This window comes from Hypomesus nipponensis, chromosome 8 (assembly GCF_054491055.1).
Source record: "Hypomesus nipponensis isolate SF chromosome 8, ASM5449105v1, whole genome shotgun sequence".
Classification (NCBI taxonomy): Eukaryota; Metazoa; Chordata; class Actinopteri; order Osmeriformes; family Osmeridae; genus Hypomesus; species Hypomesus nipponensis.
The window spans coordinates 4,842,501-4,865,583 of record NC_140368.1 but is presented as its reverse complement, the minus strand read 5'-3'; the positions used below and the strand labels follow the sequence as shown (position 1 = coordinate 4,865,583).

At 48.9% G+C, this 23,083-nt stretch overlaps 1 protein-coding gene across 9 annotated transcripts in view; it reads left to right on the top strand.

Annotated features, from left to right (window-relative positions):
* The window catches only part of LOC146274830 (receptor-type tyrosine-protein phosphatase mu-like), a 108,256-nt gene that overhangs the window by 16,662 nt on the left and 68,511 nt on the right, over positions 1 to 23,083 (top strand). For 8 of the 9 annotated variants that reach the window (XM_084702631.1, XM_084702630.1, XM_084702632.1 and 5 more), the window contains exons 2-3: positions 6,305 to 6,427; positions 20,125 to 20,402. In XM_084702631.1, the coding sequence (XP_084558757.1) occupies positions 6,305 to 6,427; positions 20,125 to 20,402 (401 nt within the window). Of the gene's footprint in view, positions 1 to 6,304; positions 6,428 to 18,536; positions 18,648 to 20,124; positions 20,403 to 23,083 lie in introns of those variants that run through there. The other variant, XM_084702637.1, reaches the window with a different exon arrangement.

Below are 23,083 nucleotides of genomic sequence, written 5' to 3'. Positions count from 1 at the left end.
GTCATTTAGCTGCAAGGTGTGAGTGTTTACTGTGTGTATCAAACGCAGATGCTAACATACTGTAAGCCTATGAGGAATGCTCACATGCTTTAAGGTCTATGACAGAGTTGTTAAAGTTGAAATACTGTTAAGTCTATGAGAGATGTTAAAGCTAATATACTGTGAGGTATATGACGGAGATGCAATGCTAGACTTTCCAAATTAGCAATCTCTTCATGCCTGTGGTAAACCATTAGACACACACATACACATACACATACACACAAACATCCTTGCTGCCAAAAGGGGCCCCTTAAAGGATTTATGACTTGTCTGTGTTTGAAGGACCGAAGTTTGGTAAAGGAAGAGAGACTCAGGAATCCTACTACTGGAGAGACAAGGGTTAAATCCAGGGTTATACGACCCTGGGGGGTTAACATGGGGCTGTGGGAACATACTGGGAGGGGGGTAAACTACAGATGGTGTAACAGCGGCAGTGTGAGTCAGGGGCACAGAGGTTGAGAGGTTTCTAGCAGAAATGAGAGGAGTGGGGGTGGAGGTCCACGCTTGACTGGGGAGAGAAAAGGGAGGGTGTAGGTGGAGGGTTGGGGGCAGAGTTGGTGGGTAGGAGGAGCCGGTGTTTCTTTGTGTCAGCAGGGCTGGAACAGTGTCCACCAGGACACCTGTTGACTCACTTTAGGGACCAGGACCATCATTGGGGGTGGGTTGGGGCAGCTGAAGGTGTGTGTGCAAATGTGTGTGTGTAACTAAGAATGTTCCCTCTTCCCCAAAGCTCGGGTATCAGACATGTGTTTGACCCATGACCCTTGCAGAAGGTCAAACCTGCAGAATTGGCCTGAAGCATGGGTAACATTATCACAATACATAATTAGCTTTGAAATCCTTTAAACCACAACTCCCATACACCCAACAGTAGTCTGATGTCTGCAAAAAACTACTACATCTGTCAACAACAGTATTGTAGTGGAAATTATATTAGACACAACATGGTGGAGTGTGTGTGTGTGGATGTGTGTGTGTGTGTGTGTGTGGATGAGTGTCTGTGTGGATGCGTGTGTGTGGATGAGTGTGTGTGTGGATGCGTGTGTTTGTGTGAAACAGGAGCTGGGACGCTGTATTAATCTGCTGTGAATAATGAGCTCTAATCTCTACATTAAGACTCAAACAGAAACTAACAGGCTGCTGGATATGAATTGGAGCCGAACACGGCACACAGCCGGCCAGCGAACAGACAGCAGACTGACAGGCTGGCAGGCTGGTGAAAAGGCAGACAGGCAGGGAAGGAGGGAGAGAAAGAGCAAGGGAAGGAGGGAAGGAAGGAGAGGAAATGGGGAAGTGGAGGAATCTGTTAGTGTGCCGAGAGGTGACATAGCTAGCTAGAGAGGGAGAGAGGGAGAAAGGGAGAGAGGGAGAGAGAAGAAGAGGGGTGCAGAGTAGACAAGAAGAGAGAAACAGAATGAGAAGGAACTTGCAAAGAAAAAGAGAGAAGAGGAGACCAGATGAGACTAACCACACCCAGGCATATAGCCAGCTCTCTAATAGAGTCCATGTTGTGACTCACACATAGAGACAGAGGCAGGACTGGAGCCCAGTATGTGAGGTGTAGGAGCCGAGCAGGGATCAGCACCGTGCTGTAGAATAGCGGGCCACACTGCAGCCCTGGGATCCGTCCGCACATTGGTTTTAAGAGGATCAGTCGATTGACGTTTTTGACGTATGTATATTTTCCCAGCAGTCAATTACAGTATGTTACAGTTGTTGTTTCTATCCCTCCCCCTCGCTGTCTCTCTGTCTCTCTGTCTCTCGCTCTCGCTCGACCTTTCCAAATCTATACCTATCTATACCTATATCTGTATCTATCCATGGCTCCATCAATACCTACGCCCTCTCCTCTCCCTCTCACCTTCCCTGCCTCCGCTAATTCTCTCTTTTCAACTTTGTACGTCTCTCCGCCTTCTCCTCCCTCTAGTCAGCTCAACATTCAACTCCAACATGTTGACCCTCAGAACACCCAGCTTCTTCTATTCACTCTTCTCCTCTGCTGGAACTGTATTAAAATCACCTATTCACATCCCAGTCCTCGATGTTTAAAGCTGTTTGATGGAATGTGTGTGAGTGAAAGAGAGGAAGCATCAGTTGTGTTTCTTTGTAAAGTTGAGTCCTTTATTCAACCGGTTCTAAAGGTCTTCTGATAAAACACGAATACACACATGCACACACATATTTTGAGTTATAATTTTTTATTTTTTTTAAAAGGAAAAGCTTTATAATATCTTTCGTATCATTAGTAAAAGTCCAAACCACATTCCTGCATGACCTCAACATGCTGCTGAAAAGAGTTAGTTATGTGTCCATGGGTTCTGCTAAAAACACATGTTGAAACCATGGCAACATTCTGAGAATGATCTCCCATGTCAGCCAAATGTCTCCATAACAACAACACAGGGTCCAGATGCCCATTCAGACATGTTGTGAAGTGGACATGTTCTAGAATGCTAAGAACTTCCTGTGCTATCTGTGATTGCCCCAAGGCTATTCAGGATCCTGGTCTAGAAGGGTTTCAGAACCTTCCAACCAAAAGATCAACACAGAGTAAGAATATGTGAGTGGAATGAGGTAGCAACACCACCCACTCAATTCCCTCACTGCTGCTCTCATAGATCACCAGAGAAACCACCACTGTACCTTCAGCACAACCTCCCTCCAGCACAAGCTCCAGCACACGTGGTTCTGATAGGGGAGAGGGGGGCGGTAGAGATGGAGGAAGGAGGGAGGTGTTGAAATGGGGTGTATTGAGTGAATGCTCTCCAGGTTCATGAGTAGAATGGATCTTTGCCGGAGTGCGAGTACGGCTCGATAGGAGCAGGGAGTGATTAATTACTCTGACTGTGTAGGTCAATGGCCCTGTATAAACCCTGGCTGGGCCCTGTTTTAACCCTGGCTGGGCCCTGTATAAACCCTGGCTGGGCCCTATATAAACCCTGGCTGGGCCCTGTATAGACCCTGGCTAGGCCCTGTATAGACCCTGGCTGGGCCCTGTATAAACCCTGGCTGGGCCCTATATAAACCCTGGCTGGGCCCTGTATAGACCCTGGCTGGGCCCTGTATAGACCCTGACTGGGCCCTGTTTAAACCCTGGCTTGGCCCTGTTTAAACCCTGGCTGGGCCCTGCATAGACCCTGGCTGGGCCCTTTATAAACCCTGGCTGGGCCCTGTATAGACCCTGGCTGGGCCCTTTATAAACCCTGGTTGGGCCCTGTATAGACCCTGGCTGGGACCTGTCTAAACTCTGGCTGGGCCTGTATAAACCCTGGCTGGGCCTTGTATAGACCCTGGCTGGGCCTGTATAAACCCTGGCTGGGCCTTGTATAGACTTTGGCTCGCTGCTGTATAATCGCTGGGTGACCCCTCTCCCCTAGATGTCTTCCTCATTTGTATTGATAGAACAATAATGAGGTGGAAAACCGATGGACCCTTTCAATGCTGCTACGACAAGACTCAAGAGACGAGGATCTCTGTCTCTCTCTCTCTTACACACACACACACACACACACACAGCTCCCAGCAGGCTGAGGGTGAAGGGTCAGTGTGAAGGTAGTGAGTGTTGTGTGGAGGTATTGATCCTGTAACTCCTCATCATTACACCTCACACTAAACCAGCCTAACATGACTGCTATGTACAAAGGTGCCTTGTGAAAGAATGTCTCTCGCACGCACATACACACAGAGTCTGTCTCACACACAGTCTCCGTACACACATACCGTAGATACACACACCAGTCAGGGTCTTGTTTGTCTAACAGAGAGTTATAACTGTGTTTAGACACGTCGCTGCAAGCAGCAAGTGGAACACTTTATAGTCTGTGTGTACGTGTGTGTTTGTGTGTGTTTGTGTGTGGTTGTTCAGTCATAAAATTGCACTGCAGGGCTAGATGGCCTCTCCTCCCGAGGGTTGTCTCACTCGCATCACTTCCTGTCTCGACCGCTGTCAGCGTGGGAGCTAGCTGGGGTGATGCCCCACAACAATCTAGTCCCCCTGAAACACAGCACCCTGGGAAATATCCCTCCTCTCCTTACCTCTGATGGATAGAATAAGTGAGGGGGGCAGAGAAGGAAAGAAAGAGGGGAGGAGGCCCTGAGGGAGTTAGAGAGAGAGAGAGAGTTAGAGAGAGAGAGAGAGAGAGAGAGAGAGAGAGAGAATACTTCAGTTTAGAGAGATTGACCACATTTAACAGGTTTTCAGTGAGAGGTCCCTAGACAGCCTCGCTGTAAGAGGCTGAGAGGGGGCGTTCAGAAAGGGGGGAGGAGAGGAGGGGAGGGGGAGGACACTAGATAGGACGCTAGGAGGGGGAGATGTTAAGTCTGTAAATGATCTGATATTGCTTTTCTGACTGAACTCCTCTGGGGCAGAGGATAGGCTAGGCTAGGATAGGAGAGGAGGAGAGGAGAGGAATGGGAGAAAGGGGAAGATAGGGGAGTAGAGAAAAGGAGGGCTTGTAAGAGGGTGTGTTTATCTGATGCCTGTCATATTATGTGTTATTTAAAGCTTCTAGCATTTAGACTGTGTCTAGGGGCTTCTTCCACAGCAGATCACACACACCCGTACACGTGCACACACACACACACACACACACACAGAGGCAGGCTGCTGGTGGGATGGAGGTCTGGACAGGTGTTTGTACACACAGTGTAGCAAGTGTTGGACAGAGCTTGAGACTTTTAACCCTGCCTCAGGGCTAGATACCACACACACACATATTCTAAAGTAAGCTGAAGGGCCAAAGAGACAATGGGTCTTTGTTCAGGCGGGTATAGCCTCCTCTGTCTCTGTCTCTGTCTCTGTCTCTCTCTCTCTCTCTCTCTCTCTCTCTCTCTCTCTCTCTCTCTCTCTCTCTCTCTCACACTCTCTCTCTCTGTCTGTCTGTCTGTCTGTCTGTCTCTTTCTCTCTCTCTCTCTCTCTCTCCCTCTCCCTCTCTCTCTCTCTCTCTCTCTCTCTCTCTCTCTCTCTCTCTCTCTCTCTCTCTCTCTCTCTCTCTCTCTCTATCTGTTTACCTGACTTGGGTGTGATGTCATCACCATGGACTGTGTAACAGACACACACACACATACAGTATGTATACACACTTACACGCATGCACACAGTCACACATGAAGCCACACACACACATGCTGCGGGAGTCTTGTCTGTCTTGGAAGATAACCAGGAGGGGGGCGGAGTCTTATTATTTCAGTCCCACTAGCCACGCCTCCTGTGGTGCAAGGAAGAGTGACTGAAGACTCGTCTTAATGTCCTATCTCCGTTTGTGTGTGTGTGTAATAGCTCTCGCATCTGGCGTTAGATTGATTCCATCAGTACGGAGTAGTGTAAGAATCAAGAATGTGCTGGATGCCGTGGCGACGGATGAAAGAGGGATCACCGCTGGGCTGGGGAGGCAAACCCCCCACCAATCACAACACATTGGCATGCTGTGATCCCATTGGCCAACCTCGTCAACAAAATAAAACCTCACTTTTACTTTTGTCTCTTTTGTCTCCTTCGATCTTATGAAATAAGGATTGTGTGTGTGTTTGTCTCCCGGAAAAGCTCTCTGGTTGGCTATAGCAAGTCCCTTGCAAGCTGCAAATGTGATTGGTCCGATCTGTGTGTTCAATGTGTGCTTCTCGTCTATTCTCTCTCTCTATCTTCCTAGAGAACAGAGAGGGTTAGTGCTGCTGAGGGAGAGGGAGAGAGAGAGAAAGGACAAGAGACAGATAGAGGAAGAGATTTGGGATGAGAGAGTAAGATGCAGAGAGAAATATGCGAAAGAGGGGATAATATGTGTCTGTCACATTGAGCTACAGAATGATGCTTCTAGACATTTTGTGTCACTATTGTTGTTTGCTGGTAGGCGATGACAGCTCTCTCTCTCACACACACACACACACACTCACACTTAAATTACATGCATACAGGATTCATTCCATCTGAAGCCTGACAAGGTGCCTGTGGTGTCGCTAAATATATTTACCAGTGTCTTTTCAGGGAACAAAACACACACACTTTGTGCTGAGCATTGCCAGGGGCAGCAGGATTAGTTGTGTGAATATCTTGGGAATGTGATTGGTCGGTATTAGATTCTAGAACACATTTGTGTTGAACACACACACACACATGCACACGTGCACACACTCACACACAGATGGAAGAAAAACTTCTTGAAACACACTCTGCTACAGCGCGCTGTTAATTTGAGTCTTTAATGTTGATCTCATCCTGTGATGTTGCTGTGACCCTGACCTCTGCCCTATGACCTCTGCCCCCAGGTGACTGTAACTTTGAGGTGCCCTACAGCAGCTGTGGGTACAGCCAGGTGAAGGAGGATGACTTTGACTGGGAGCAAGTCAACACCAGGGACAGACCTTCATCCAACCCTGTCATGCCTCCAGGTAACCTTCCTCCTCTCTTCTTCTCTCCTTTGTCCTCTCCCCCTCTCTTTCTTTTTCTCTCTCTCTCTCTCTCTCTCTCTCTCTCTCTCTCTCTCTCTCTCTCTCTCTCTCTCTCTCTCTCTCTCTCTCTCTCTCTCTCTCTCTCTCTCTCTCTCTCTCTCTCTCTCTCTCTCTCTCTCTCTCTCTCTCTCTCTCTCTCTCTCTCTCTCTCTCTCTCTCTCTCTCTCTCTCTCTCTCTCTCTCTCTCTCTCTCTCTCTCTCTCTCATTGTCTCTCCAAAACAAAGATGTGTTGTGTAGAACCCCCGCCCCCTCCTCCTTTGTGAGTCATGGTGCGGTCAGGTTGGGGACTACACTCTGACCTCAGGACGCAGGTATCCCTCCTCTACCCGACCCCTGCACCTCCTCTCCTGTGTGGGGTTCATTAAGGAGGGATCTCCATCGTCCCACAGTGTCTCTGCTGCTTGAACACGTTGCTGCTTCCAACATTAGGAGGAACCTCTGCATTGATTATACACACACCCACACTCAAACTCACACACACACACATACACTTTCATTGTTCAGGAAGACTTATAGCTGGGATTTTGTGATGGGGTGGGGGAACCATTTTAATGGACTGGAGAGGAGTAGCCGTTTGTCACATGATAACAAAGGTGATGCCTCCAACGATTGGTCACAGTTGCCCTCTTAAATCAGATAGCCAATCATGTGAAAGCTACAGGTCGATATGCTCTCATCCGGATGCCTTTCACAAAATGTGAATTAATCACACACACATACAGACACACTCACACATACACACACACAGGAAGGGTTAGACTGTTTACCTTACGCTGGAATTAATTTATGTGGCGGCAACTACAGGGGGCGGAGACAAGGTTACAGCAGACTGAGGCCTCCACACACACACACACACACACAAATCCATGGTTGTTATGGATGAGCGTGTGTAGCTTCTCCCAGAGGAAGGTGCTGCTGGTCTGATTGCTGCAATTGGCTGCAATTAGTCACAGTGGTGATAATCCCCCCCCCCCCCGTCTCTCACCCCGATGTCTCTTCCCTCTCTCTCTTTTTCTCTCTCCCCTCCGCTCTTTCTTTCCAAATTCCTCTCAGTCGTTCATTCTATCACCCCCCCCCCCACACACACACACCTTACTCTATCTTGCCTTTCTCTTGCTCTCTCCGCTCTCCTCTGACTCGATATCCTGAGCTGTGATTTACTGTGAGAGCAGAGACAGGGTAGAGAAGGGGAGAGGAGAGAAGGGGAGAGGAAAGGAAGAGAGGATCGAAGGGGAAAGGAGAGCTGTTGTATTCTACAGATCCTATCAGTGACTGGTTAGAGATATATCCTGTGTGTGTGTGTGTGTGTGTGTATGCTGAGAGGCTTGGAGGAGTTGTGAGGGTGTGTCGGGTCATCATATTACCGCACTCCTACAGGAGTCAATTGTGTCAGGTTTCCTCCAGACTAAAACTTTCCTGCTTGTAGGTGTTAACTACCCCTGGACCTGTCACTGTCTATCTGTGTGTGTGTGTGTGTGTGTGTGTTTGTGTGTGTGTGTTTGTGTGTGTGTGTGTGTGTATCGTTGTGTTCAGAAAGGGAACAGGGAGAGGGTGAGGTCAGATCAGACATGAGCAGCAGCTCTGAGTGCTCCAGTAATGCTGTTCTACTGACAGACACACGCTCATCTGATCACACACACTGCTAATGTCGCTGTCCAGCCCTGCCCAGTATATATGTGTGTGTATGTGTGTGTGTGTGTGTGAGAGAAAGAGAGAGAGAGATATAATCTAACTCCCTTCCTATCTTCCCCTGTGTAGGTAACATGATTCTGAACCCATTAGGTCTTTAATGTCAGCTATTCATCTTCAGTGAAACACACTGTATGTGGGTGTGTGTGTATGTGGCTTTGTGTGTGTGTGAGAGAGAGAAAGAGAGAGAGACACGCTGGAGTCACATGCTGCTGGGAACTAACCTCTTGTTCCATATCCCATCAGCCATCTGGGTCAGCAGTTCTACTGGTCACACACTCTCAAACCCCGCCCCTCTACTGTTGACCTGCCGTCGCCCCGCCCCTGCTCAGCTGACCCTGTGCTTGACTGGCCAGGCCTCCTGTCACTCAGACTGACCCCACAGTATTCCTACTTTCCACTGGCGGCTTCTAGAATGATTCATCTGATCATGTCCTTTAGCTGTTCGACCCAGATGGATTCTAAGACACCTCTCTCTCTCTCTTTATGTGTGTGTGTGGATGTTTTTGTGTGTGTGTAACTGTGGAGGTGTGTCAGCAACACTTGATGTATTTGCAGTAGATCCAGACTGACGCCAGCAGAGATTTACATTCAGCAGCAGTCTGAGGTTCCATTTAACGTTCTCTTGAAGGAACGCCTTCCAATCCAGTCCTGTATCTGTACTATGCCCCCCCACCCCTCCCTCCCCCCACATCAATCCCTGCCCATCCTCCCTCTGCGCCCCCTGGTACCTGCCCCATCCTCATAACAGCTCATCAAAAACCCAATCACGTTTCCCCCCAGAGTCGTGTCTTTGTGATTGGCCAGGCAGCATGGTGGAGGTTGTTTATTGTGCGTGCGCCGGCAGACAGGTTGCATGCTGGGTAATAGCGTGGCATGTTTCTGTGAGCTAAGCTCAGAACTACACTAATCTGAGACCTGCTGCTGCTCTGGTCTTCACAGAGAATTACCCCTGTCAACACACACACACACACACACACGTGTGTTAAACACACACACCTAACATACACACATTCTTAACACACACACTCATGCTTACATGCTTAATAAATACACAAGACTATGAAAACACAAACTGTCCTATGGAAGGAGTGTTTGTTTCAACTTCTTTAGTACTTACTGACCAATCTAATCTAAAGGAACATGTCCCCGACAGATTTAACATGTCCAGATGACCACGTTATTATTATTTTGCTTCATACATCGATATAATCTGATTATATTATTATTCCTGTCTGCAGTATTGGTTTTATCTCTGCGGTCTGGACAGAACCATGGCCACCTCCCCTCTTAGACAGAACAAAGATGGTCTACCACAGTAAAGACTTTAGTGGACAGACATGGTGCGTGTGTGTGTATGAGCAAGTGTAGGTGTGTGTGTGGTTTTAAATCAGAGTCTTTGAAGGGGTGAGTGTGTCCCTGGGAGGGTGAGGGGAGGGTGAGGGGAGGGTGAGGGGTGGGTGAGGGGTGGGTGAGGGGGTTATTAATATTTCTAATAAGCCCTGTTATCAGGGCAGAGCCAGCTGGCTCAGAACAAACAAACACACACAGCGAGAGTCCCAGTTCATCACGCACACACACACACACACACACACTGAAACAAATCTATTGACGCAAACAGTAAAGACAGGGACAAAGAAAAACATATACACACATGCGCGGACACACACACAAGGCTTTCATGTGGCTCCACACAATAAAACACCCACATTGCAGTTCAGTGTCAAAGAGACCCGGTGGTGACATTTTTGACCCTTGTGTATGTTTGTGTGTGTGCATGTTTGACTGAATGCCTGCATGTGTTTGCATGCGTCTCTCCTTGAACACTCTGCAGTTTCTGACTGAAATAACCCAGTTGAGTAACTGCACACTATCGGAGCTGTATATATTCTCTTCATCCCTCTCTCCAGTTATATCCACGTCTCTATCCTTCTATCTATATACAGTAGCTATATCTATATATTTATATACACCTCTCTCTCAATCCTTCTGTATGTCTCTAAGTTTTTCTATTTTTCTATCTGTCTTTCTATCCTTCCATCTTCGTCTGTCGGTCTGTCTGTCTGTCTGTCTGTCTAGGGTTCATATCTCCAGTTAACAGGCTGGATACAGTGTCATACCATAGCCAGCCTTGTGAACAGTCTGGGGTCTGTATGTGTGTCGGTGTGTGTTTGTGTATTTGTGTGAGTGTGGGAAATGATTAGCTTATTCCACTGTTGCCGTGGGGACCAACAGTGATCACAAAGCCACCTATCAGAGCAGAGCTTGTTGGTAATTAAATCCATCCTATAATTCCACACCAACAAACAGAGATAAGGCCATGACGACGCCCTCGGGACCCTCTCCCCCGCCGGCCTCCGCAGCCTATCACAGAGGAGCTCAGGATGACAGGCTGTCCCTGGTCTGCTGGTCATGGTGACAAGCGCTGTCTCTCTGGTGGAGCTCCTGTCAAAGTCATAGGGTCAGAGACTTACTGTCAGACTGACACTCCATCTGGGTACATTTGTTTTGGGCTTCAGTGCAGCCCTGCTGCTTCAGAGCTCCCTGCCTGAGCTTGTTTGGTAGTACAGAGAGAGACAGAGAGAGAGACAGAGAGAGTCAGTCACTACGTTTCCATGATGGTATCAATTTGAATCTAGCTTTATTCTTAATTATTTTTTTGGGCAACTGCTATTATCCTAATATATATGGTAGTGAATAAACCGAATTATTGGCCAAAAGCATGTCATATCCCAGTACGATACGTGGCGCTGTTTTCATTACAACTAGTGGTGATACAGCCCTTCCTGCTTGACCTCTTCACCACTACCAACAACAACATCAACATTTAGAGAAAGACGCAAACGGAGAGCAAGGTGAAGCTACGTCCCTCTACGTTTAGTGCATGATGACAATATGAGTACTGCGAATGCAAACGGTGCTATTGGCTCGCGTTGTTTGTTTGTTTCTGCCGGGCCGGCTCCCGGCAGCGACAACTTATCATCTCTTTCGACTTCCAGGTCACGACCGGGAGGGAGGGAGGGCGGGCGGGGAGGGGGGCGGTAGGGAGGGAGGGCGGGCGGGGAGGGGGGCGGTAGGGAGGGAGGGCGTGCGGGCGGGATTTCAAGCATGCGCAAAGACGCAGAGTCCAGTTCATAGCCCAATTCACCGTTTACAAGCATGCAATGTCCGAATTATCAACCAACTCGGACCGAGTTATCTTGGGGGTGTCGATCGGATCGTAGCCAGACCGCAATTATGCGAACAAAGGTGTATACAAGAAAGGGATTATTCTATTTCAGTCCAAATAAGCCAGTAATTCGAGTCTATGTAAGCACGGTGAGAGAGATACAGAGAGATACAGAGAGAGATACAGAGAGATACAGAGAGAGATACAGAGAGAGATACAGAGAGAGATACAGAGAGAGATACAGAGAGAGAGAGAGAGAGAGAGAGAGAGAGAGATACAAGGAGAGCCAGAGAGAAAGGAAGTATCACCAGCATACTCTGGACTGTGACTCTCAGCAGAAAGGCAGTTCATTATTAAGAGACTGAATTGGACAAATCAACGAATTCCCCTAAGATGAAAGAAACATAGGCTCCATTTATCTTGTCTGCCCCCCACACACACACCTGGATGTGAGGGCTCTGGGTAGTGTGTGTGTGTGTGTCTGTGTATGTCTCCGCTAGGGGGTAGGACAAATGTATGAGATCAAGCAGAATTGATCCACTTAAGAGTAAGGATAGGATAGGATAGGATAGGGGAGGGGAGGGGAGGGGAGGGGAGGGGAGGGGAGGGGAGGGGAGGGGAGGGGAGGGGAGGGGAGGGGAGGGGAGGGGAGGGGAGGGGAGGGGAGGGGAAAGGCAAGGTATATCACTGGGAAAAGGACATCAGAGATTAAATCAAATTTTGCAGAAAATATGAGATTTTCCTTGAGAAGGTGAGGAGACACTAAGTGTGTTAGTGGGCACAGAGGGTTGGTGGGTCAGCCACTGTGTGTACAACTTCCTGTCTCCCTGTCCTCTACTTTAATTTCATCAGAAATCAGAAGCAGCTTCATTGCCAAGTAGGTTTGAAGTTTGAAGAAACGGTTCTGGTGCCGTGAGGTTGTGGTCCTGATGGACCGCTGCCAGAAGGAAGCGGTTCAAAGAGTTCGAGGCCTGGGTAGGAGCGGTCAGCCATATGTTGTTCTACACCCAAGAGGTAGTTCAGCTGTGGGTTCCTGTTCTGATCCTGCTTTGATGGTACAGCTGGACTGGTCCGTGCAGGACCAGGGTCATCCAGGGTTAATATGATTATGATCATTATTGTTTCTTCATCATTTTCCTCTGAAGCTTAATGAAGGCCAAGACCTTCACATCTGATTGATCCTAAAATATTGTGCAGCAGCCAGACAGGAGATCAATGTTTGACTGAGACAGACACATAGCCTCAGGATAGCTAAACACGGAGGAGGAGGAGGAGGAGGAGGAGGAGGAGAGAAGAAAGGAGAAGCAAAGAGAGAAGAGCTCACTGTTGTTATTGCTGTCATCAGACAGGTTAGACTGGAAATATACTCTGCCTTGGAGTCATGGAAACCCACCTTCTGTACAAATGCACACACACACATACACACAGACTGATACGCACATACTAACAAGATACACACACGCACACACACACACACACAGACCTCCCACGTCTGGCTACATATAGGCTGGCCTCTGTGCTTGGTCCCAACCGGGAGCAGTTAGAAGAACAACACCAAGTAAAGTACAGCTTTTAACATCAAGACTTTTCCAAACTACACGCACACACACACACACACACTCACACCTACCTGCCCTCCCCCTCACAGATGCACACTTCTCTTTTGGACGAGGGCAACCTCTTTGTTGCTAGGGAAACACTTGGTAAAGCGTGTTTCAGCAGGCCAGGCTAGTCTGCACAATTCCTGAAACTCGTTTGTGTGTGTGTGCCACGTGTGTTTGTGTATGTTTGTCGCGCGCGTGTGTGTGTGTGTGCATCTGTGTGTGAGCCAAAGCAATTGCCTGAGTACAGACACCCGTCAGACATTGTAGATGTGCTGGGTTCTCCAGAGAACCTACCCCTCTTCATGCTCTTAGTTGTGCACTCTCCTTCTCCTCCTCCTCCTCTTACCCTCCTCCTCTTCCTCCTGACCTCCTCCTCCTACCCCTCACCCTCTCCTCCTCTTCCTCCTGACCTCCTCCTCCCACCCCTCACCCTCTCCTCCTCTTCCTCCTGACCTCCTCCTCCTACCCCTCACCCTCTCCTCCTCTTCCTCCTGACCTCCTCCTCCTACCCTTCACCCTCTCCTCCTCTTCCTCCTGACCTCCTCCTCCTACCCCTCACCCTCACCTCCTCTTCCTCCTGACATCCTCCTCCCACCCCTCACCCTCTCCTCCTCTTCCTCCTGACCTCCTCCTCCCACCCCTCACCCTCTCCTCCTCTTCCTCCTGACCTCCTCCTCCTACCCCTCACCCTCTCCTCCTCTTCCTCCTGACCTCCTCCTCCCACGCCTCACCCTCTCCTCCTCTTCCTCCTGACCTCCTCCTCCTACCCCTCACCCTCACCTCGTTTTCTTCCTGACCTCCTCCTCCTACCCCTCACCCTCTCCTCCTCTTCCTCCTGACCTCCTCCTCCTACCCCTCACCCTCTCCTCCTCTTCCTCCTGACCTCCTCCTCCTACCCCTCACCCTCACCTCCTCCTCCAGCTACTCCTGACAGGTCACTAAGACAGGACAAAACGAGAGAATCCCTTGTGGTGTTCTGGACTCTCCAGATGGAACAGCGCTGTGGAGTGTATTACAAGAGAGTGTATGTGTTGTGAGTGTGGCTGAGAGTGTGTGTGAGTGCGTGTGTACCTATGTGTGTGAATGATTGTGCGTGTGTGTAAAATGCTGTAATGACCAGACAGCTCATTACTGCTGCAGCTTCCAGGTCCTGAACTTGCGACATCATTACAGAAAAGACTCTCCACTGAGGACACACTCACACACACGCACAAAAAAACACACACACCGCTCCCTTTTAAGTGATCTGTCTGTCTATCTCTGTGTGTGTAACTGTGAGTGTCATCTTACTGTAATGAAGCACAAAGCTGGTTATTTACTGTGTGCCTCTCAAATCGTTTCTATTTAATTGGGATTTTCAGTGTTTTATTACAGACAGATACTAGACAGAAAGACCATTTAAAAACACCAGATTTTATAGCTATGTTTCTAATTGCAGCAGTATAAAAACAGTGAACACTCACCAGACTTTCCTCCCCTCTCTTCTTCTGCTGTACTCTAATCATCTCCTCCTCTCTCCTCTTTTCTCCTCCTCTCGTCTCCTCCTCTCCTCCTCTCTCCTCCTCTCTTCTCCTCCTCTCGTCTCCTCCTCTTTTCTCCTCCTCTCCTCCTCTCTTCTCCTCCTCTCTTCTCCTCCTCTCTTCTCCTCCTCTTTTCTCCTCCTCTGTCACTTCACAGTGACATTTGCACCAGGGGTGTTTATAATATGAGTGAAGGCAGAATCATGCTGAGGAAGGTGACACCTTCAGAGGGAAGGAGGAAAAGGGGCAGAAAGAGGGGGAGGAGGCGGGGGAGATGAGAGGAAGGACAAACAGAGGAGGGCAGACGGACAGACAGTCAGACAGAAAAACAGACGGCCAGAGACTTAATCAGCCTGTTGAAGCATGTTGACTTGAAACCACATTCAGGATTGGATGAGAGATTGTGGGGTGAAGCTGCGGTGTGTAGGCCGTTCAGTGTGGAGGTGTGTAGAGAGAGAGAGAGAGAGAGAGAGAGAGAGAGAGAGAGAGAGAGAGAGAGAGAGAGAGAGAGAGAGAGAGAGAGAGAGAGAGAGAGAGAGAGAGAGAGAGAGAGAGAGAGAGAGAGAGAGAGAGAGAGAGAGAGAGAGAGAGAGAGAGAGAGAGAGAGAGAGAGAGAGAGAGAGAGAGAGAGAGAGAGAGAGAGAGAGAGAGAGAGAGAGAGAGAGGAGAGAGAGGGAGGGAGGGAGGGAGGGAGGGAGGGAGGGAGGGAGGGAGGGAGGGAGGGAGGGAGGGAGGGAGGGAGGGAGGGAGGGAGGGAGGGAGGGAGGGAGGGAGGGAGGGAGGGAGAGAGGGAGAGGGGGAGGGGGAGGGGGAGGGGGAGGGGGAGGGGGAGGGGGAGGGGGAGGGGGAGGGGGAGAGAGGGAGAGGGAGAGGGAGAGGGAGAGGGAGAGGGAGAGGGAGAGGGAGAGGGAGAGGGAGAGGGAGAGGGAGGGAGAGAGGGAGAGAGGGAGAGAGGGAGAGAGGGAGAGAGGGAGAAGGTGAGAGGGAGAGAGGGAGAAGGTGAGAGGGAGTGAAGGAGAGAGAGAGAGAGAGAAGGTGAGAGGGAGTGAAGGAGAGAGGGAGTGAAGGAGAGAGGGAACAAAGAAAAGAGCAAGGCTGAAGCCAGATACTCAACACACAAAGAGAAACACTTTTAGTTACAGGGCAAAAGAGAGACAGAGAGATAAAGAGAGAGATAAAGAGAGAAGCTGAGAGTGTCAAAGGAGAGAGCAGTTTAAAACGAGCTGGTAGAGTGTCAGCAAAGTTATATTACAAACATTAGTAGTCACCCAGTATCTGGGAGAGAGTTTACCCTCCTCTCCTAGACAGCTGTTATTAAGCTGTTACTCTCTCTATCACTTTGTCCTCTAGTCTCAAGATCACTCTCTTCATTAGAATACACACTCCATCCTCTCTCTCTACCCTGGTCCTCTCTCCTGCGTCGGAGTAGGCAGCTAAATGACAATGATTAAAGCGCGTGTGTCTGATCCGTGTTCTGTGTTGTGGCCTGATCGATTCCTGCTCTCTCCCTCACCGCTGACACCTCCGCTCCCGTCAGCCCCTCTGCTCTCCACACAGCCCTGTGCTGGAGATGTCTCTCGCTTTGTGGCGTCCTCATCTTCTCCTCTCCCTCTCTGTTACGCTCTGGCTCACGTCTTGTTAAGTCATGTATGGTTCTGCAGGGTCAAGGGGTCCCCTCTGCTTCCGTCTGACATCATGTGTGTTTAAACACGCAGGGGGACTGCACCTCCCATTACTGACACACCAGACTAGTGTAGAGAAGCACACACCTTCACTGGTCTCTACTGCTCTGTACTGAGCTCCACTGGGTTCTGTTCTGTCATTCCGTCTAGGTTGAACCATTAAATATGTATGACTCACTCTCTCATCTGTCAGTAGAGGAAGAGGAATGGAGAGAGAAGAGAGAGCAAGAGAGAAGAGAGAGAGACTATCTCACAATAGCAGCTGGAATTTAATTCCTCTCGTAGTAAAAATATACATCCAGAGTGTGCATTTGTGTGTGTGTGTGTGTAGTATGGGATTCAGGCAAGTTTTAAGAGAATGAACTTGTAACCTTGTGTTTTCTGTTAATGCTGTTGCTACTGCTAATTGCTGGTGACCCTGACACAGGCCAGCCATGCAGCTCTCTGGACTACAATAGAGACTGAAGCACAGCAGAGAGAGGGGGGATATGGAGAGAGAAAAGGAACGGTAGAGAGAGACTGAAAGAGAGAGAGAAAGAGAGTGTTTTGTGCAAACTTACTTGGCAAATAAAGCTGATTCTGAAGAGACAGAGAGAGAGACAGAAAGAGAGACAGAGAGAGAGACACAAAGAGAGACAGAGAGAGAGACAGAGAGACATACAGACACAGAGACAGAGAGACAGAAACACAGAGAGAGAGAGAGACAGAGAGACAGACAGAGAGAGACAGAGAGAGAGAGAGAGACAGAGACAGACTGAAGAGAGAGACTGAAGAGAGACAGATTAATCAGTCATGGGTATTGGGAGGTTGTTGGTGTTGGTTGTATTATACCATGTTTTCACTCAACGAAAACAATCAACAAACTAAGGCTTCAGCACCAAGCATACACGGGACTGCAGGCACTGCACACATTTACAGTAATAACCTTGGAAAACGCACACACACACACACACACACACACACACAGGAAAACACTGGTTCTGTGAGCATGTTTGCGTGTGTGACAGCTCACTTGAAACAGAGTAATCACCAACAGATTGCCTGCTCTGTTTCAAGAGTGAAGCGGTAGCAGTGTGTGTGTCAGCATTATATGTGTGTGTGTGTGTTTGTGTGTGTGCCAGGTGTGTGTGTGTGTTTGTGTGTATGCGCCAGGTGTGGATGTGTGTGTGTGTGTACGTGTGTATTTGTGCCAGGTGTGTGATGCTGCTCTGTGCCAGGTCCATTAGCAGAGCTGCTGTTGCTAATGGTCTTTTTACAGTGCCAAGCATTGCTCTGCCACCTTCACATGTGTTGGGGGGCACAGTGGGCACTGGAGCCATGCTCTCTGCTCTGTCATCCTGGAGAGAGGAGAGGAGGACTGAATATTCCAGATTACTTTATATTCTTTGTGGAAGGAGAGAGTTCTCTCTCCATACGACCTTGAACACTCCCCCCCCCCCCTCCCCAGGAACCATAGGCAGCCTCCCCACCACACTCCTCAGGGTATAAACTTCCATCTCGGAAATTCAAATATGTCATCTTCATCTCTTCCCTGTGACACTAAACAGACTTCAGAGGCAGAGACAGAGAGCGAGGTAAAGAGATGGAAGGTAAAGGAGAACATGAAAGTAAATAGGAATTGTCTCTGTAGTGGTGTAAAAGGCAGGGAGAAGAAGAGCAGAATAAAAAATATCCTCTTTCTTCCTATGAACAGACACCGGAGATGGAAGAGGGAGGGAGGGAGGGAGGGAGGGAGGGAGGGAGGGAGGGAGGGAGGGAGGGAGGGAGGGAGGGAGGGAGGGAGGGAGGGAGGGAGGGAGGGAGGGAGGGAGGGAGGGAGGGAGGGAGGGAGGGAGGGAGGGAGGGAGGGCGATGAGAGGTAGCAGATGATGGACATATGCTTGGCTAGTGACCAGACACACACACACGGAGGCAGAGACTCAGATGACAGAGATGGGACTTTACATGGTGACTAATTAGAGATTTTAAAGGCGACTAAGTAATCAGATAAATTACAGTGAAGAACAGGGGGGATTGATATACATTTTAGATCTAATAATTAGGACACATATGGTGTTGAAGATAAACATATGGACTAGAAATAGATTTGATTGTGGAGGTTGAGTTGTTCTTCTCCTATCCTGGATATGGAGAAAAGCACGCACACATGCAACCACACACACACACACACACATACACACTCACACACACACAACCACTCACATATGACTAAGAGTCAGTCTGCCCCTCAGTTACCCTCCTAGTCGGAGTCCAACCAGGAGATATGAGAACAGAATGTAGATGTCATGTTATGAAACTAGTTGTCAAGCATAGCAGGACTGCTTTGATATGGTGTCCATGGTAACATAAATAACAGAACTGCATCCAGAGCTTTGTTTAATTCAACCAGAACCAAGGTGGAATGTTCGGATGTGGCCCAGAGGTCTATATTGGAGAAAGTTCGATTTGGAGGAGAGGATAATTCATCCATTCATCTGTCCTTTCATCTGTTTACGGTCTGCATGCTTTGTTCTCTTCATGTTGATCAGCCTGACTCAGTGACACAGAGACCAGTGGAGAACCAATTAGAGCAGAGCAGAGATGATGATGTACAGACAAACATGGTTGCATCCTCACAGCAGCCTTGGACAGAACACTCTAGTCCCAGTCCTGGGAGATGGGAGAGGAAAGAGCTTCTGTTCATTGTTCTGTGGCTCATGGACCCTTTCAATCGTCCTGTTGCAGAAATAAACACCACTCACAGCTTCTCTTTATGAGGTCATTATTGTACAAGTGGAAGTTTGTCCCTCACCATAGAGGAGAAGAGAGGAGAGGAAAGGAGGGGAGAGGAGGAGAGGCAAGAAGAGAGTTTTGGCTTTGCTCTGTCCTCCAGGTTGCCTTGACACCAGCATACTGCTGAAGCCTAATGGAGACAGCAGAACTAAGGGATTGGATGGAGAGAGAGCGAGGAGGAGGAGGAGGAGGAAAGTGAGAATGGGCCCTTCATGGTTCTTTAGCCCTCTCATGGTCTCAGGGCTCTGACCCTCCATCCTCCCTCCATCCTCCATCCTCCATCCCCTTCAATAACCCTTCAACACCGCCTCTAGGACTGCAATCACTGCCATTAGCCTGAAGAGAGAGAGAGATACAGTCAGTATGACCTTCCTGATCTCTTCTCTCTCCTGCCGGCTTCGGCCAGCATGTGAGGAACCATCTGAAGGTCTTCCTGGTCTAAAGGGTAGATATCCAGGGTTGGATTACATTTACAGTGTTAACAGGGGTCTCTCCAGAGAAGGAACACTCAGACAAGCCTGAATAACCCTGCAACCAGCCATGCAGCATGTCCAGGGCACCTAAACAAACAGACCCCGCCTTCTCTGTCCAATAGAACTGTGTTGAAAACGAATGTTTAAGAGGGGGGGGAAGAACTCTGTCAATATTAGTTGTTTGGTCGAAAGGATCAAGCAGGAAGGAGAGGGAAGGAAAGGGTTGAAAGAAGGATAGTGGATTTGGATCCTTCTCCATCTATTTCTTCAACCTCCTCCTTTCCTTTCTGCGTTTGTGACACAGGCAGCTACTCACCATAGTAGTACTGACTGTATAGCATTGTTTCTTACAGATTTCTATGAAACTTGCTAAATAAACATTAGCTACACTATGTGCCCTTTAAGGTAAAGATCTATAACTTGTTTGGCCAATTTGATTGTGGAAAAAAGTTTCAGTTTTGTAGAGGAGTAATAGCTAGCCAGCGCGAGCAATTTTTTGGGGGGAGGGGGGGGGCGGAATTTCACGATCACTAGAATGGTCATAACCTTTAAAAATATATAATTATCATCTGTGTGCTGTTCTACATTGCCCACAGAATTATGTATATTTCATATGCTCTTAAATTGTTCTCTATCTTGTAAAAAAAATTGGTTGAAAATGAAGCTGTATCTAAGTCCCTCTCTCTTCTGCCTCCTCTCCTCTCTGTTCTGCTACCCCCCTCCCCAGGTTCTGCATTCATGATGGTGAACTCCAGTGGCCGCTTCCCTGGTCAGAAGGCCCAGCTGCTGATGCCTCAGCTGAAGGAGAACGACACTCACTGCGTCATCTTCCAGTACTACGTGGCAGGGGCCCGCGAGGGCGTCAGTCCTGCCCAGCTCAACCTCTACGTCAAAGAAAACAACTCTCCTCTGGGCGTGCCTGTCTGGAACTCCTCTGGCCCCGCCCACCACACCTGGAGACAGGTGGAGCTGGCAATCAGCACCTTCTGGCCCAACTTCTACCAGGTAGGTTTAGTAGGAGAGAGAGGGGGTTAGGCTTTGGTAGGTGAAGGTGAGGGATAGTGCTTAGAGGGACCTCTCTCAGCTTCCATATCCGTGTTCTCTACTTTGGCTCCTTTCTCGAAATACAATTTTTTCCCAGAAGCCCTTGTAGTCCGTGCGGAGGTCAGCATTAATCTACTGTTCAGTTCCTTTTCATGTCTCTCATGTCTCCACCCACACTGAGGAAACTTCCAGAAAGGTTCCATTAGAGCAGCCCCCCTCTCAGACAGCCAATCAGGACAGCTGGAGGGTTTTGTCTCTGAAGGGAGGAGGGCATTAAAGCAAGTCTCTGGAACTACGACTCCTATCATGCTCTCCCTGCCTGTGTGCTGCCGAACACCGGGACAGTTGCACACAGTCGCTACGGGAACGCTTTTAAGACTCAGTAAAAAGATCTTCCCTGTGGATCAGTGTAAAAGAAGAAAGAAAGGGGGAAAAGAAAGAGAAAGAAAAGGAGAAGTGAAGTGGGAATTCAGAGAGGCCCATGAACTATGCAGAAACGTAGGTTTGTTCCTACTTTTTAAAAGCGGTTCCAGAAACCTAATGGATGAAGAGCATATTGTGTTCTATTGGTTTATATGAAAATCTATTCTACTTTATTTGATAGCTGGGTAATAAATGCAGTCAGTCAGACTGTTGGCCAGATATCCCGACAAGCAGATAATCACTCGGTCAGATAACCAGTCAGACAGCTAAACGTCCGAGTGATCTTCCCTGCCTCTCCTGTTAATGGTCTTATAAGCGTTCTCAGCGTCGCTCCCAGGCATCAAACATGTTGTTCCAGGTCAGAGGTGAGCCTGTGTGTTTGCTGGCTGCGCGGCTGTGAGGCAGCTGCTGTGTTCCGAGCCCTGCTAGGGTCACATGACGCAGTTTAGCAATTACTGCTGCAGCTACCGCTGCACACCAATGTTTGGTTCACCAGCCCTCAGGTCAGCACTGTGTGTGTGTGTGTGTGTGTGTGTGTGTGCTGAGATACAACCTGTGTTCTCACCAGTCAATATGTCATCAGCCATAAGAATGGAGGCAGGTCACATACACACTGACCCCCCTTGCTGGCGGGCCGGGCTAACACACCATCTCGCCGGTTAGACACGTTCTGCACACACAGCGTGGGCACACGCGCGACTACACACACACATTGTGCACACACTCTTACACAGTGCACACACATACATACACACAGAGTACACACGCACGCTTACACACACACACATATATGCGTGGCTCCTTAGGGACCTGTGGTAAAGAATGATAAATACATCTCCAGCTCCCAGGAGAAATATCCACCATCTGTCACACCTTTTTCTCTCTCTCTCTCTCTCTCTCTCTCTCTCTCTCTCTCTCTCTCTCTCTCTCAGACACTTTCTTTCTCACTTTTTCTCGCTCTTTCTCTCTCACTCTTTCTTCCTCATCTCTCGCTCCCTCTCTGTCTTTCTCGGTCGCTCTTTCTATCTCTATCCCCATTACTCTCTTTCCATCTCTCAGTTCACTGCCTCCCTCCTTCTCTCTCCTTTCCCTTCCCTCCTCTCTCCTGCTCATCCATCTCTCCATCTCTGGGACAGTGTAATGTGAGCAAGGTAGCAGTGATCCCTCATAGGCGCACTGGATGAACAATACCAGCCTGTAATCTCCACAGCGATAGCCAATTAGCAACGCTCTAGGTAATTATGGCTCGCTGTAATTGCACCATATCTTAAGTGTTTGTCAAAATGAAGCCACCTGGTATTCAGAAATTACTTTGTCTTTTATTTTCTAATTACAGAGTGTGTTCCCTGGTTCTGTGTCTGCAGAAGCTCACATGGCAGCTCTCTCTTGGGGTCTCTCTGCCCCCCCCCCCTTCTACTTAGGTCGCCGTGTAAAAACTTTTAATTGATTCTAGCGAGCCGTAGCGAAGACTTGGACAGCCCTCTGTGCCTGCCCTGCCCTGCCCCGCCCCCCCCCACTCCCTACATCATCCCCACCTCCCCCACATCTGATACGTCCTGCTTCAACACTGGCTATTACTGAAAAAAAGTGTGAGGTAAAAGGGAGAGGGGGGAGAGAGAGAGGTGGAGAGACAGGAAAGATGGAAAAAAGACAGCGGGAGAGGAAGAAAGAGAGATGGATGGATGGAGGGGGGGGGGGCAGACTAGATGGTTACCCATGTGGGGGCAGTGTGAGAATTGTTCCCCTGCTCTCTACATTCTCCTGGCAGAACCTTCTATGAGGCTGGCTAGAACAATGAGAACCGGCACCAGGACGTGGAGCCGTGCTGCCTGTTACACACACACTACTGGAGAGACCTGCTGCTGTGGACGGCTGGCCACAGCTGCACAAGGGACACCTCAGTCAGGGAGAAATGTAGAGCGATATGCCCTACTGATTAGGAGATTATGAGAGATTATGAGAGAGAGAGAGAGAATCTGTTTCTTTTATCACAGTGCTGATGTAAGCGTTATAGCTAATTGGTCTCATTAGCAGTGGGCTTAATGAGGGGATAAAACTAAACAATATGAGGGGGCAAGGTTGTGTGTGTGTGTGTGTGCCAGGGGTGGGGTAGGGGTGGTGCCACTAGGGTTAGAAGGTGGGGTGGGTTTCCCTGGACCTGGTGACTAATAGCAGTGTCTTGGGTTTAATCAGCCACCAGCTCATTGTGACCTTTTTAG